The sequence below is a fragment of the Rhododendron vialii genome, chromosome 8a (genome assembly GCF_030253575.1).
Source record: "Rhododendron vialii isolate Sample 1 chromosome 8a, ASM3025357v1".
In the NCBI taxonomy this organism is placed as follows: domain Eukaryota; kingdom Viridiplantae; phylum Streptophyta; class Magnoliopsida; order Ericales; family Ericaceae; genus Rhododendron; species Rhododendron vialii.
Genome location: NC_080564.1, coordinates 30,194,242 through 30,210,272, shown reverse-complemented (window position 1 = coordinate 30,210,272; position 16,031 = coordinate 30,194,242). Strand labels below are relative to the sequence as shown.

General features: G+C 40.7%; 1 protein-coding gene across 1 annotated transcript; it reads right to left on the bottom strand.

The window, feature by feature from the left end:
- Window positions 1-1,608: 1,608 nt before the first annotated feature.
- Window positions 1,609-14,609, bottom strand: LOC131298755 (ABC transporter A family member 2-like). Its single transcript, XM_058324227.1, has 24 exons — window positions 14,377-14,609; window positions 13,750-13,957; window positions 13,011-13,106; window positions 12,561-12,639; window positions 12,371-12,429; window positions 12,118-12,253; window positions 11,289-11,960; window positions 11,068-11,178; window positions 10,310-10,386; window positions 9,442-9,673; window positions 9,145-9,329; window positions 8,865-9,050; window positions 8,637-8,732; window positions 8,284-8,493; window positions 7,924-8,125; window positions 7,608-7,834; window positions 4,096-4,213; window positions 3,909-3,985; window positions 3,694-3,783; window positions 3,432-3,575; window positions 3,063-3,347; window positions 2,752-2,832; window positions 2,278-2,454; window positions 1,609-1,928 (listed from the first exon to the last, which is right to left on the bottom strand). The coding sequence occupies exons 1-24, from the start codon at window positions 14,607-14,609 to the stop codon at window positions 1,704-1,706; spliced, it is 4,206 nt and encodes a 1,401-aa protein (XP_058180210.1). The 3' UTR covers window positions 1,609-1,703.
- Window positions 14,610-16,031: the final 1,422 nt, after the last annotated feature.

Here is a 16,031-nt window from a genome sequence, read left to right as displayed (position 1 = left end):
AAATGCGGAGGGCGTCTAGGTTGGGGTTGGGTTTCTCAGTAGGGTCACCGGTGTCGATGAGGCATTGGATTGTGCATTGGTGGAAGGAAGTTCCTGATAACTTAATTTTCACTGAGTCCATTGTGATTATGTGGATTATTTGGTGTCATCGTAATGATTTTTTGTTTTGGTATATTCAGGATCCGTCACATGTGACATTGGGGGAAGCATTGGCAGTGTTCTAGGCTTTTATCTGGGCGAAGGAGAAATTTTTTGATTCGATTCATGTTTGCTCGTATAGTATGCAGCTTTTGTGATAATGCATATTCATTTTGAAAACTATATATTTTAGAGGCAAAATTTTAGGATGAGCTCTAGAGGAGCTTTTTACTGAAAGGGAATGAGCAGTGTAGTAGGATTGGGTGGGTCTGGTTCCGGGTTGGATCCAGACTCGACCCATTGCTCGGCTAAAATGTCGCGTGGCGAAAGGAATCTAAATTTCATATATTTTGAAAGGAAACATTTTCATGAAATGAAATTGCAATAATAGGTAATGTACGAAAATTTAAAAACACAAAAGGTATGCCACTTAGCCTTAAATATATTTTTATCACAAGAACAGACAGGAGGCGGAACGCAAACGTGTTATCAAACGGGGCCAAAGAGCACTACTATTTCAACGAGTCCACGACAACCGGATGATAACTTTTTATTTGGCGGTTCCACTAAAATGCATGCATGTGTGCGAAGAGACTGCTTCATATATCTCTCAGACTCTCACGATGTGTTGCCCTCGATCATATATCCTTTTGGAGGGAATTCTAACACATCTATGTCAAGACGGAAGATAAAATCCCACCGCGTTCTACGCTCGTAATATGGTTAGCCCCACTAAGCATAAGCGATATATAAACTTGAATCTAATGATTGAGAGAGGGGCTTCAAGTACTTACACATTGAAAGAACACAGCCGGGTGATAACTTACTTTTGACCAACATTTGATGCATGCAATAAATACTTTCGGTTCGAGAAGATCAAAACAATTCTTATTCAAAATTGAGTTAAATAGGATTTCAATTGTTCTGTAAATTCCAACCGCACGTTTTCCCAATAATTTTATCTTCAGTTCAAATATTTTCTCAGTCTGTAATCTGTATCTAATAATTGTACATCTACTTTCACTCCGAATCTGATTATTGGTTTTTGGAAAATGAAGTTGATAAGTTCTCTATTTTTAGATACTACCGCATCCTCTCAGCTAAGGGAGGAGATAAAATATGGGTTGGAGTTTGATTTTCCTCCAAAATAGGGAAATAGAGCAAAAAAAGAGAGTTCGAGTTGACGAAGGTGGCTGAGCGTTTTGATTGCTAACCCCTCTTTGCCGATCTTTTATGATGGTGTGGAGAGAGTGCTTACAAGTGTTTAGGTTTGTGACGCCAGCTCGTCTCTTTGTACTTCATTGTTTTGATCCTTAGTTTGTTGGGGCTTGGTTGTGGATCATTTTTACTGCTTTAGGATGGATATCATTGTAAGTGCCACATGGCTTTTTTCATGAATGCAATACTTTGCTGCCGATAAAAAAAAAAAGAAAAAAGAGTTGAAGATGGCATAAACCTGAAACAAACTTTCACCAATTGTATATTCAGATAATTGTTTAGTACAATGGTAATACATAATGATGTTTATAAAAAGACAGGCTTCTCGTAAGCGGATTTCCAAGTTGTTAAAAATCCAGTACAATTCCGTGACCGGGATTTCCCTTGAGAAGAGATGGAGGCAAACTAGAGCCGAAGTCGTCACGGACCGGAATTGGCATTTCAGCTGAGTGGCCGGTGATGCAAAGGTTGCCATCGGAGTCTTGTCCCCAGCGTACCTCTACCATGAGGCCGCAAAGGTTCTGCGGCGTTATCGATCCTGGAATGCCTATCTTCTCGACTCCTACTGGTATCTGTATAATCATTCAGAACGACAACTTAAAGAACATATCTCAATGAGGCTCACTAATGAAAATCTTGATCTAGTTTCCAGAATTTTTGTGCCGAATACTATGCAAGCTAGATTTATAGAGATGGTTTTTAATAGTCAGCCACGATAAAAACAAGTTTGCCAAGTCCTTGGATTCGATCTATTTCAACTTTGCTATTGTAAATTCACAAGAATAAATCCGTGGGATTTGTTTTTCTCTTTTCCATTAATTATACGAGTCTACGCTTCAGCTCAAAGAACAACTAAAATCTATGCTTTCCCAAAATAATTGGAACTATTTGAAATCGGAGAAGTTTGGGGCAAGTACGTACCCGCAATGATTTTCCTGACTCCAACACTAGAGTTGTCATGTTGTTCTCATCTGCAGCATTCTCCAGTGCTGCTTTCGTTGCAACGTTCAAGAAAACGTCTTCTAGAGTAGTCATATTGAGCTGTATATCTGAAATGCCGAATTCTTTTTTCCTCTCTTTAAGTTCAGTGAAGAATTTCTGATACAAATATGGTTGTGCAAAAAGGAAAGAAACAAATCAGGAAAACCCCTTTGAAACTCAAGGCAAGGGAACCAAAAATTATAACCTAAGGCATCAGAACTATTGCCAATGGCTCAATTGATTACATCTTCCAATATTTGTACCGGGAAAAATGAGAATTTGTTTTGAATGGAATTTCGTAAAATGATTATGTTTGTGCATCACTTTTCAACATAAAAATGTTGTAATAATTCACACAATTTTTGTTGGTAATTAATTCACACAATTTACGTAATGAGAGATGCATATGCTTACCCTCAAGTTGCTTTCCTCCTTGTGGGGAATTACATAGCTGATGAAGTAGTTGGTCTCCTCCTTCGGCATCACATTCAAATGCTGTCAAAGAAGTTTAGAAGTTAAAGCCGATGAAGGGTCAAGAAAAACATCAATGCTATGGATGAATTCATGCTCGAAAACTACCCAGAATAGATGTGTCGCGCAGTTTCGTTCCAAATGTGGATTCAACACTATAGGAGAAGAATTTTGACTTTAATGTTTGCTGTTAATTTTCAGGGCATGGGGTTTGCAAAGATCAAAAGATATAAAATAAACAAGCTCTAACTTACATGCTTAAAGAATTTCCTCAAAGCCAGACGACATGATTCCGTAGCATCCGTAGTATTGGTCTCAGAGAAGCTTACATTAGTAATTAAACCGGATCCAAACTTTGACTTTAATCGGATGGAATTCCCTATGCAGCGAAGCGTACCCTTTGCCACAATTCCTATACGATCGCTTAAGATATCAGCTTCTTCCATTGAATGCGTTGTAAGTATAACGGCTCTCCCTTTTTTTGCATTGTCAATTATATCCCATACGTGCCTTCGATTTATTGGATCCATACCAGTTGTCTGCAGATAAAAGGTGGAACTTTCCATAGCTAGATCAAGTAAAATGAACATTTAAATAGAACAAAGAGCTTTCAATATCTGTACCGGTTCATCTAAGATGACCAACTTAGGGTCACCAATAAGGGCTACCGCCAAACTAAGGCGGCGTTTCATCCCTCCACTGTAGCCACTAGCTCTTCCTTTGGCTACATAAGTAAGCTTAACTTCTGCTAATGATTTCTCTACGGCCTATGTATGGGTAAAAGCAATCATGTTAATCACAGCTGATAATAAATGATCTCACAAACTATGGCGGTTGAAAGACTTGCTGAAATGAAACACAGATTTGAATTAGTTTAGCACATACCAATTTAATCGAAGTAGCGGGAATGCCTTTGATACTGGCAAAGAGGTAGAGGTGCTCCTCAGCAGACAAAGCATCCCAAAGGACATCAAACTATGCAAATGGAACGGAGTTATACTTTAGTTACTTTTTGAAGGAATGAGAAACACATGAGAGAACAGAACATAACGCTGCCTTAGAATACTACACAAGCCCAGTAGCCAAGGGTGAAGAGTTACCTGAGGACAGACTCCTATAAGTTTTTGGATACTTGACATGCCAATAGAGCTCCGAATAGAATGTCCATAAACTAGTGCTGTTAACAATTAAGATGCTTGGTGGTTAGGAATTTGGTTCCTGCTCCCTTTATCAAATCTAATTTTCAGTTCATAAACATCAAATTGAGAAACGAGATCCATGAATTACCATCACCACCCGTTGCTGGGGAAATACCAGTCAGACAATTTATCGTACTAGTTTTTCCAGCTCCATTAGGTCCGAGAAGGCAGAACAATTGACCCTTGGGAATGTTCACCCACAATCCCTGAAGATTTAATATAAGTGTTAGACAATTGATCAGTTAGTCTTGCTGGTAACTGTTGGGGTTATTTTGTGTGACACTCTTGATGATGGGTGTTGAGCGTATTTACCTTTGGAATCCATATATATATATATATATATATATATTTCTTGTAAACTCTAGGGTAAGTGTGCGACATAATGTGAGGGAGAGGGTGAAGCGAGCGTGGGGAGCAGGTCTGTGGCTTCCGGGAGAGGAACCGGCATGTGGTTTCTCAGATAGTTTTTTTTTTTTTAATCTTTGTGTATACATTGTATGAATATATATACGAGTCGTGCTATACGTACTGACCGGCCGAGAGGGATTTCGTACCGACCGGCCGCGTCGGGCCGTCTTCGGCCACCGGACGGCCAATCCGAGCCGTCCAAAAATTCTAAAAAAAAAACCCGAGGGGCCCTACACGGGAATCAACGGCATATGAGGTGTGTAGGGTGCTTGATCTGAGCACATTTTTTTGTGTATATACACGTATATACATATATACACGAAAAAGGGGTGCTCGGATCAAACACCCTACACATCTCGGATCAAGCACCCTCGGTTTTTTTTTTTAGAATTTTTGGACGGCTCGGATCGGCCGTTCGGTGGCCGGAGAGAGCCCGGCGTGGCCGGTCGGTACGAAATCCCTCCCCGGCCGTTGGTACCTATATCATTTCTGTATATATACGAAGGGAGTTGTTCTCTGAAATCACTTCGTGTGTTGTGTGAGTGGTGTCCCTCTGGTCTTAACAATTGTTATCAGAGTAGGGTTTGAAGGAGAGGGTTCACCGAATCCCACTGGTTCGATTTTGAAAAAAAAGGTGCCTACAAACTATGTTTAATACAGTTTTGGATTTCCCTCACTGAGACAATTGCAATGGTGTGTGTGCGGTCATGTTTCATCACTCGAGGAGGTCGCACGGGTGTTTTGAACGTGATGGACGGAGGCGATGGCTGTTTTGGTTCAAGCTCAGATCAGGAGTGCTCGTACAGAGGTTTTGAGCATAGGATTGTGTTTGTTTGGTCAAGACGAGCTCGGATTTGTGTAGCATGTTGGCGGAAGGGCTCGGATGTGGCAGCAATCGTTGGTTAAAGACGGCGGCGGTTTTGTAAAGCCCAGTTAGAAGACGTGCTTGAAAACAAGTTTTGAGCATGGGGTTAGAAGCATCTCGTCCAGACGATGCCGTGGGTACAAAGATCATCGCCGGATGACGCCGGAAGAGACCGCTCGCACCAAACAGTGTATATGCTGAGTTAGCGGTGACTCAGCTGCCATGTCGACACCATGTCAGCAAAGGGTACTAATAGATTACCACATCATTGTGCCATGTGGCAATATATCATCAACACGTGGCAGTGCCACATCATCAGAAGGGTCCCACAAAAGTGCCATGTTAGCAGACACGTCGGTCGGTCAATGCTAACGTGGCAGTCCAATCGACAGGGAATATTCCTGGGCTTGGGAATATTTCAGTTCGATTTTTTGCATTTTTTTGAGTTGTTCAGACTCTGTTTTTCACGTATGAGTAGTCGATTCTCAATATTTTTCCGTTCCAAATCCAACCCTGTGCTTCGTTTTTTGGTTTGAAGGCTCCTAAGCTAGTGCTATTGGTTAGTTGATCAGAAATCGAGTGTTTGGAGGTTTTTCAAGTTGTGAGGAGACTTGTTACAGCAAAGTGATCTGTTCCGGATGGCCATGGGAGGTTGTGATCAATTGCAGGAGACCTAGTGAGCAAGGATACATTTTTTTGAACATTGTATCCCGATTTGGGGGGTGCTGGAGAGCTCTTCTGGTAATGACTCAAACGCTTATTAGGGCGACATATCGGAGATTGAGGGTTGCAGGGAAAAGCCTGGAATGGTCAGGGATGGACGAGTTGGCAGGAGAAGACTTGGGAGAGATGACTGAGAGTGGCATGAGGCTTTGGGAGTGGCAGATGTGATGAAGACCTATCAATCTGGAGTTGCAGTTGTGATTTGGGCTGCATGAGGATGATGATGGGCAACCGATACAAGCTTGTGAAGAGAACAAACAGGTGGAGCTGATGTTTGGTACGACAAGCAGTATGGGTTTTTGTGACAGTGAACAGGAGAAGCAACAGTTGCAAAGACACATAGGAAGGGCACTATAGTACGAGGAGTCATGACCTGAGATGTACAGGAGTGCCTGGTACTGAATCGGATTGTTTGTGGAATAGTCTGTAGACAGCGGGCAACTGGTTGTTGGGAGATGTTCACGGAAGCTCCGGACAAAGGAATTGAGATGAGACTAGATGATGCATCGTTGGAATTTCTTTCTTTGTGGATTTTGTGATTGGATCCTATCCAGGAAATACGGCCGTATGAGGAGGAGAGATGGAGTCACTGGTTGTGTCCTGTGATTAGGCATTAGCGTTCATGGTTTGGCGGACGCGGATTAAGCATCCGAGTGAGGATGTGGGCACTCTAGTAGGGGTGCGGGCACTCTGGTCAGAGGGTGCAGAATTGCAACCGGACAGCGCTGTGAGTTTAACATCGGAAGATCTAATCTTGCAAGGAGACATTCAGTCAAGCAGAGGTACTTCGGTGAAGGGGCGCTAGACGCTAGACTTGGAGTGACATAGACGCTTTGCTAGAGAGGCTGAACAGATACAACGATTACCCACTCTGAGTGGATGGGGTGATTGTTGAGGTCTACCCATAGTGGTGGGGTTATTTTGTGTGACACCTTTAGTGATGGGTGTTGAGCATATTTACCCTTAGAATCCCTAGATATATGTTTCTTGTAAACCCTGGGGTTAGTGTGTGACATAATGTGGGGGAGAAGGTGAGGCAAGTGTGGGGAGCCGGTCTGTCGCTTCCCGGAGAGGAACCGGCATGTGGTTCCCTGAGAGTTTTTTCATCTTTGTGTATACGTTGTGTAAATATATATACGAAGGGAGTTTTTCTCTAAAATCGCTGGGAGTGTTGTGTGTGTGGTATCCCTCCGATCCTCACACTAACAATCAAGCACGAGAATATACAGTATCAATTACAAGATCACGGGTATGTCGTGACTCATTAACACGATACTAAAATTAATGTTATATTGCTCTCCTTTCTTCTGCTAGCTAAGTAATATCCTATGGTGCTTATAGAATCAAGAAATCTCTATTATTCATTCAGCTGTATCCAAATACAATTTTGATGTTACAACTTTTGTTGAAGCTCATCTAATATCATGTCTTGCCTAGTAAATCCAGCATTTTGAAAACACAAGAGAAAAGACTATTGAAGGAATTAGGTAAAATTCATTTTCCTCTACTTCATAAACGATAAAGCTAAACAAAAAATTTGTGTGGTCTTAAAAACGCTATACATACCAAGGTACTTAAGGTAGAACGAAAAAGAAGATAATTACCTTAACAGCATGGAAATGTGATTTCCTAGTGCACTTGCAGCAACCAATCTCTATCTTCCCAGGATATGTCTTTATAAGACCACGTATTTGAACAACAACATTTGGATCAACCAAATCTTCCTCTACTTGATGTTTGACCGTGTTTTCCTCTTCCAAGACATCCTCATCATCGGGTGTTTTAGGTTGAACTTGTGGGATTGAATGTAGGAAACTAAAGAAGCCACCCTCTTCAGAAGCAATACAAAGGGAGTCACTTAAACCGGTAAAGCAGGAGGACCAAAGGAAAATCATATATAGTCGTTTCAAAACCACTTACCTTCAATCGTATTTCCACCTTTTCCTGTCCAATACCCCGGATTCAAAAAGTAGAAGATTGACTTTCGCACACCAGATGAGTTCGGAATTATGTTGTCCAAGTAGATAGCCATAACAAACCAAAGGAAGAATGTTGCTATATAAAATTTGAAAATATCGTTCTGCCAAAAACATGAAATGGGGTTAATTGACATTAAAGTGAGCTTAATTCGAGAGAATGCACGTAAAGATTGACATGAAATCCCATGGCAACATACATGGGTAGACGTATGGAGGCCCAATGGTCTACTTAAGAATAAACATAGCATGCACCCTTGATCATGCATATTGTCAGTCACAGTCTACTAACATACGTACATACCATTGTAATCACACATGTGGTCGTGGAGTTGGAAGGGGATCCATCAACACACATGGATATTGTACTCCAGCTGATCCCGCCATTAACAACGGCTTTTTTGAGCATGTCAAGGCTTTTGGAAAGAAGATTTGGTGGAAATAGTGACCACATAATTCTGAATTTTGTTGAATCTCCTTTATTGTAGGGAAAACCCAGGTAGGTCGTAACTAACTGCAACATCAAAAAGATGTATGTTATAACCGCTGAGTTACCATTGAGATGGTATCTCTTTTTCATAATTTAACAGAAGAACTTTCTTTCATTGTATTACATTTTATGCCTAATGGGAAAAAAATACATAATAAACCACTTGCCTGAGTGCGAAAGCTGACTATATATATGAAGAAACCTATAATTATGGATGAAGATGCCTTTCGAATAAGAGTTGATAGAATGAAGGCAAAACCAATCTGTCCAAGAGCAGGGGTGAAAAAGATTAGCTATTAAGGACGAGAAAAGGAACGATGTCTCTTCCAATTAGGCGTAACCGCCTAACTCTAAGACTGCATATAAGGAATGTAGACATGAAATAGCATATTTACCATACTGATTTGGAAGAGAAAGAACATGGGAAAGACGATTAGGAAACTGTTTCCTAAGAACAGAGGAAGCTGAAACATCCTTCCACATAGAACCGTGATGAGCGATAAGAGCAATGCAAAAGTTGCCTCCCACGTAAGCCATGACAGCCAATAGGCAGTATCATAAAGACACATTGTAGTCATTGCCTGTCAACAAAATATGATGTCAAAGATGAAATCATCCCGAAATTAACAAAGGAAAGTACTCCTCTTAAGAACATATTGAAAAACAAAGTTAGACCTGCCGCAGTTTGATTTCCTTTTCAGTGACAAGCGAACTAATCTGAAAGACAAAAGGAAACATCGCAATTGCTAGTAGAAAGAGTGCTTCTGGATTGGCTAGCAAGAGTACTGTCAAAGAAGGGCGGATAGTTCTTTCAGGGTACACGAATTGCTTTAGACGAACCACCCAGCTAAAGTTTGGATCTGTGCATGTATAAATCATGGTAGATAGGTGGATTTAGTGGAATGTGAGTCAGAGAAATCACAAAATTGAAACATGAATATGCAAAATGATAATTGATTATGTATCGAATACCTCCAATTAAAGACCTCGCGATTTCACGCTCTATTGCTATTTGTAGCGGTATTTGAAATTTAAACGTGGCATCTTCAAATTGGCCTCGCTTGTCAACTTGAGTGGAATTGGTTTGGATACCGTAACTTATAACAGTAGCGTTTCTTTGCTCAAAATGCAATGCTCCTGGGCAACGCATGGGATTACTAAACAACCATTCGTCGACTTCCTTCTTTGTTTCAAATGATTTAACCTGCAGAATTAAAATGATTGTATTTTATTATCATATGCATTACTACAAAGCAAAAACTGAAGGGCTTTTCTTGAAATTCTTGGTTTCTGTTTTTATTTTTTGGTGACAACTTGAAACATACTTTCTGAAACTATTTTGAAAAGGAAATTTGTCAGATCAACCTACTTTACTTAAGAAATATTTTCATTTGATTTTGTTTGCAAAAACACATGCAACGGAAGAGAAAACAAGAACGAAAAATATAGTGTGAAGAGCCAACAAAGGATCAATACACTACGAACAATGATAGGAATGACTACTGGAAAAGCAGAACACAGATAATATGTGAAGCAAAACCAAAAAAAAAACTAGAGAGAAGAACAAACCACAGAGGCAAGGTTTTTGCATAGTTCAGCTTGCTAGGGCGTATACCCTAAGACTACAGCTAGCTGATCAATAGCTTCCACTAAATCAAAAGGCGAATGAATGTTAAAGAGAGCTACAATGAAATTTTTTTCGTTGAAAACTCTCTCAATGCCTCGCCAAACCCAAAATAGAAGTTCTCTATCCAAACTCTAACTGACGCTCATGCCTGGAATGACTCTTCTGTTGCGGAAATAAGGATCAAACCAAAAACACACAAAGAAACACACACACCCAATTGAACACAGAGACAACGGATTTACGTGGTTCTCCAAAATCGGGTACGTCCACGGGGGAGGGCCGACGAATTTCTATTATAGAGGAAGAGGAGGATTACAAAATCACTCAAACTCACACTCACTCATAGACTGATACAAATGCATACATATGCTGCTCTCAAACTCTCTCTGATTTTCAGATGCTCTATCATTCTCTTTTTGACAGAGCCTCCTAGGATGAGCTCGGCTCCCTCCCGAAGGAGGAGCCCTCACGCTGCTCTACTCTCTCTACACTACCTCACTCTCCTCTCTGGTCTCTCACTCAAGAGAGATACACTTGCAGAAAACCAAAGGCCTTCAATTTATAGGCCATTCAAAGACTTCCTATTCACAAGCCATGCCAGACATGGCAATTACTTTCAAACCCACGCCTGAGATTTTTTTTCTTCAGATTTTAGGCATGCCTTTTGAAGTCTACAAAGGCTGCCATCTTTATCCAATCTTTGACCAATGAGAGAATTGGAGCCACACTTCAGCAGCCCATGTGCTGATTTCAACAATCTCCACCTTGACGACAATTCTCCAAAGGTCCGATGCTGCCCCCAAATACAATCCAAAAACAGAACAAACAGACTCTCTACAAACTCGAACAAACAAAGAGAGACAAGAGAGCAAACTATAGAAGCAAACAACAGTGCTCTCAAAACAGAACAAACAAACAGACTGACTGCAGATAACAGATGCTCTTAACAAATTCAGAATACCGGAACAAACCAACAGAAGAGCCAGATTTTTGAAGTCTTCGAGTAAACTTCAGAAAAGATTCAGACAAGTCGTGCGACAACTCAAAAGTCCCGGCAACAGATTCATATACAAATTCAGATGCTTGACCCACATCAAGCTAAATGCTCAACCTCAATTGAGCCAGGCGCCCCAGAGGCGCATGCACCCCGAAGGTGCTTAACATTGAATCAGGTGGACTGAGCTTGAACCACCATCAAACTCACTCCCAATAACTTCAGCGGACAGATCTGCAGTAGATTCAAAATCAAATTCCCCAATAACGGTGGCAGCTCCACCTTCAGCTTTACTCCCTTCAAGGAAGTATAGGTTGTTGCGTCGGATGCCTCTCATCACAACCAGATTCTTTGAACTAATCTCGAGAGCTCCACCTTGCACAGAAATCACTAAACCTGTGGACTCTAAAGCTCCCAAAGAGATGAGATTTTGCTTCAGGTTCGGGACATACCGAACATCAGACAAAACAAATACAGATTCATCATACAAAAACAAGCTGATTTTACCTATCCCCATAGTCTTACAGGCATGGCCATTGCCCATAATAACTGAATCTCCATCCAACTCCTTGAAGCTGGAGAACAAGTCCTTGTTGGGACACATATGATAGGTACAACCAAAATCAAATATCCAGTTATCAGGATGGATAGCTAATGATGAACTGACAAGAGCAACATCTTCATCCTCCAATGCAATATCCAACTCTTGTTGGATCAATACATCCTTCACCTCGCACTGCCACATGCCAAAGTTATTGGTGCCATCGAATTTCTCCACCTCGAACTTGGCATTGGACACCATTGTCCTCCGCATAGAGCCTATAGAGGGCTCGGTGACAACTTTTTCAGATGCTTCGGCCATTGGGACTCCTTAGGAAAAATCCCCGGAAAAAGAACCGTCGCTCAGAAACGCTAATAGCGTTTATAGGCTGCGTTGAACTATAGCAGCAACTTTGGAGAGGAATCACGCAAAACAAAGTGTACGGTTGGATCTGGGACGTCGAGATAGTCAAAATCGACTACTCACGGGCGAAAAACGGAGTTCGGACGGCTCCGGAATCACAGAAAACAAATTTTAGGAATATTCTGCTGACTGTGTATGCTGACTGTGCACGCTGACTGGATGATAACATCTTGCTGATGTCATCGTCTTCAACCTGCAGCTGCGTGTGGAAACGTATCAGAAGCGCGTCAGATCCATTTTCTGATTTGACTGCTTAAGCGCAACTTTGACCGGGAAGGTGTGGATCACCCCGACGTCGGATGAAGGCTTATTATACCTTCCCGAAATCGTCTCGACGAGACGAACAAGATGGACAGATTAGATCGTATTTTCGAGCTGTTTCGAAAAAACGCAGATTCGAACAGAGGCAAAAACAGAATGTTGCTTTGTGTTTTGGCTTCCCAAGCTTTGATACCAATTGTTGCGGAAATAAGGATCAAACCAAAAACACACAAAGAAACACACACACCCAATTGAACACAGAGACAACGGATTTACGTGGTTCTCCAAAATCGGGTACGTCCACGGGGGAGGGCCGACGAATTTCTATTATAGAGGAAGAGGAGGATTACAAAATCACTCAAACTCACACTCACTCATAGACTGATACAAATGCATACATATGCTGCTCTCAAACTCTCTCTGATTTTCAGATGCTCTATCATTCTCTTTTTGACAGAGCCTCCTAGGATGAGCTCGGCTCCCTCCCGAAGGAGGAGCCCTCACGCTGCTCTACTCTCTCTACACTACCTCACTCTCCTCTCTGGTCTCTCACTCAAGAGAGATACACTTGCAGAAAACCAAAGGCCTTCAATTTATAGGCCATTCAAAGACTTCCTATTCACAAGCCATGCCAGACATGGCAATTACTTTCAAACCCACGCCTGAGATTTTTTTTCTTCAGATTTTAGGCATGCCTTTTGAAGTCTACAAAGGCTGCCATCTTTATCCAATCTTTGACCAATGAGAGAATTGGAGCCACACTTCAGCAGCCCATGTGCTGATTTCAACATCTTCATACAAATATTTATACTAAAAGAGTCATTTCCAAAAAAAAAGGTTCAGAATTTGCTTTGTCATTGAGTGTCCGGACGGGGCAAATTCAAATCCAGTCCAAATCAAAAAAATCAAAAACCTAGTCTGTGATTATGAAAAAACAAAACCATAGCCTGCAGAAGTTTGATGATTAAAAAAAATAAAGCCTGGCAAAGTCTTGCCTCTCATTGCAGCAATTCTCAAGTCCAGAATCAACTCATCTTCAAAAGTTAAAAATTGTATCCCTAAATCATCCGTAATTTTACAATGACACACATTTATGCACCAAAAAGGCAAAAAGCGATTCAAATATCCAGAATCAGTTCAGGATTTCGCCTTCTATTTTCTGTTTTTAGGGCTCACGTAATTTTTTTTTTGGGGAACTGTTTCTAGAAATATTCTCCAAGAAGTATTCCAACATTGACCGACTTTTTATGAAAAAGGCAAAAGGATATTTTTAAATTTTCGAGAAAATGTTTGCAGAAAAATTAAAACCACACGAAAATGAAATTGCATTTTGCAGTTTACGAACTTTCCATTGCTTTTTGGTTCCGAAGATACAGAGAAAGATGCGGACGAAAAGAGACTCCATTAGATTTCAGCGGCGGCCAAATAACTAACCATGCAGAATAACCGATATAGAGAGATTTTTGAAGTGTTTGGCTCGAATTTTGGACCTCTCAGCATCTCTAGTCCGGATGGACCAAGGTCTTGGTAGTCTGGACTAGCGTTTGTCTTGGGTTTTGGTGGCTTGCAGAAATTCAGTCTCATGTAACTAAGCATGACCATGCAAAATAAACGATTTAGAGATGTTTTGAATCTCATGTACCTAACATGCAGAAGAACCAATTTAGAGAAGTTTTAGATCTCTCATGTGAGTTTTGACAAACCATGACCATGCATAATAACCGATTTAGAGATGTTTTGAATCTCATGTTAACTAACCACACAGATTAACCATTTTAGAGAAGTTTTGAATCTCATGGTATTAACTAGGACCATGGAGAATAACCGATCTAGAGAAGATTTGAATCTCATGTAACTATAAACCATGCAAAATAAACGATTTTGAGAAATTTTGCATCTCATTTCACAAACACTAAAATTGAAACTAACGAATATCAAACCTTGGTAGGAGAAATTGAACGGCCAGGGTTGTTTGCCATGATTTGGCCCACAATAGTTGCAATTTTGGCGCTAGCGTTGCCACTCCAAATAAAATCGAAGCATGGCAAATTGATGTAATACTTGTCCTCACATTGAGGAATCGGGGGAGAAATCAGAGCCACGGGATCATACAAAGCCTTTCCTGTTGAAGGTTTACCCGATTTTTGAATCACGAATAGCAGAAACGTGAAGACCAATGGCGAGAGGAGTTGTGCGAGCGTGAATCCCTTGTGTCTCCACGATAGGAGGAAATTCTTCATGAACAAAGCCTTGAATTGTTGAACCAACAGAGGCAACCCTTTCTGCAAATCCATCTCTCTCTCTCTCTCTCTCTCTCTCTTTCAACAATCTCTCTCTCTCTCTCTCTCTCTGAATATCTGTGTGGTTACGGTGGGGAATGGTGGAGATTGCCGTCGGTTCTGATGGGGTTTATAGAGTCTAATGCAATCTGAAACCCCCTAAAAATAAAGGCGGGGTTTTAGCTTTGCGTTTGAAATAAACAGGAAAGTCTTTGAGATGACGGTTGTTCCGGACCAAATTTAGACATTTCCAGCACTTTACCGTTGACAACTTTGACTAGGTGTCTAACTTGGGTACGAGCCATTGGGTTTTAGAAGTTACTGGTAATTCTGTTTTCTTTTGCTGCTTTTTGGTGAAACGCCAATTGTTGAGTACGAAATTAGCCATTTCCAGTGCTTTTACCGTTGGCATATATCGGATCATTTTGAAAAGAAGTCCGTAAATACCGGATTTTGGCCCATCCTATTTTGCTATGCAAGAACGTCAACACTTATCAAACTGACGTAGGCAATCTAAAGAGGAATGGTCAGTTTCCCGACAAGTACCAAACGACGTCGAATTAGTCAGGTTTTCTCACTAAGAGTTCAACTGTCATTTGATGAGATAAGTACCCCATAACATCTGCATGTGCATAGCCTCATTATGAGGCATGCCATTTTTTGATTAGAACAGTTCCTCTCCAGTACAGTCAGAAAGTGGGTCCTAATAACCCTAATTTGGGCTGAAAAGCCAACATATACTTCAAAACATCCAAATCAAGATCTGCACTGTCAGATGTGCCTATTTGATCATCTAAGGTGGCCTACCAAGTCTCGTCACAATCCGATGACGTATTACCGTTGAATTGTCACCAATATTTTATTGGCTACCGGTAAAACACCCGATTTGAGCCCTGTAAATCTTGATCATACATAATCGTCTCTAGACCATATCAAACATCAAATATGGTGATATTACTGTGCTCCAAGGCTCCTAGACAAGTTTCGTGTGAAACATAGCTCTTTTGTTAAGAGCGTAGTTCACATAGCGAGTTGTCTACTTCAAATAACTTTTTTTTTTCTTTACATAATTTCATATTCAATGTGAATCTTGTTTGGTAGATATCATCGAATAGGTTTCAAAAATGTAATTCTTTTAAAAAAAATGAATATTTACAACAAAAGATATTATTTTAATGTATTAAATATTAATGGTGCACCAATGCTAATGGAGGATTGGATAATTTTCCCATGCTAGATGCTCCATGAGGTGCCTGCATCGTGCGCGTGAGGAAGGAAAGGGGCATAATTGAAATAATTAATGCAAATAATTGCGTGGGACTATTTGGGCATTGAATCGAAAAAACAGGGCTTAAAAAATCCTTAAAATAACATAGGTTCAGGATTGAAATGAAACCGAAGTTTAAAAAAAGGATCGGCCTAGTTCTTATTTCAAGT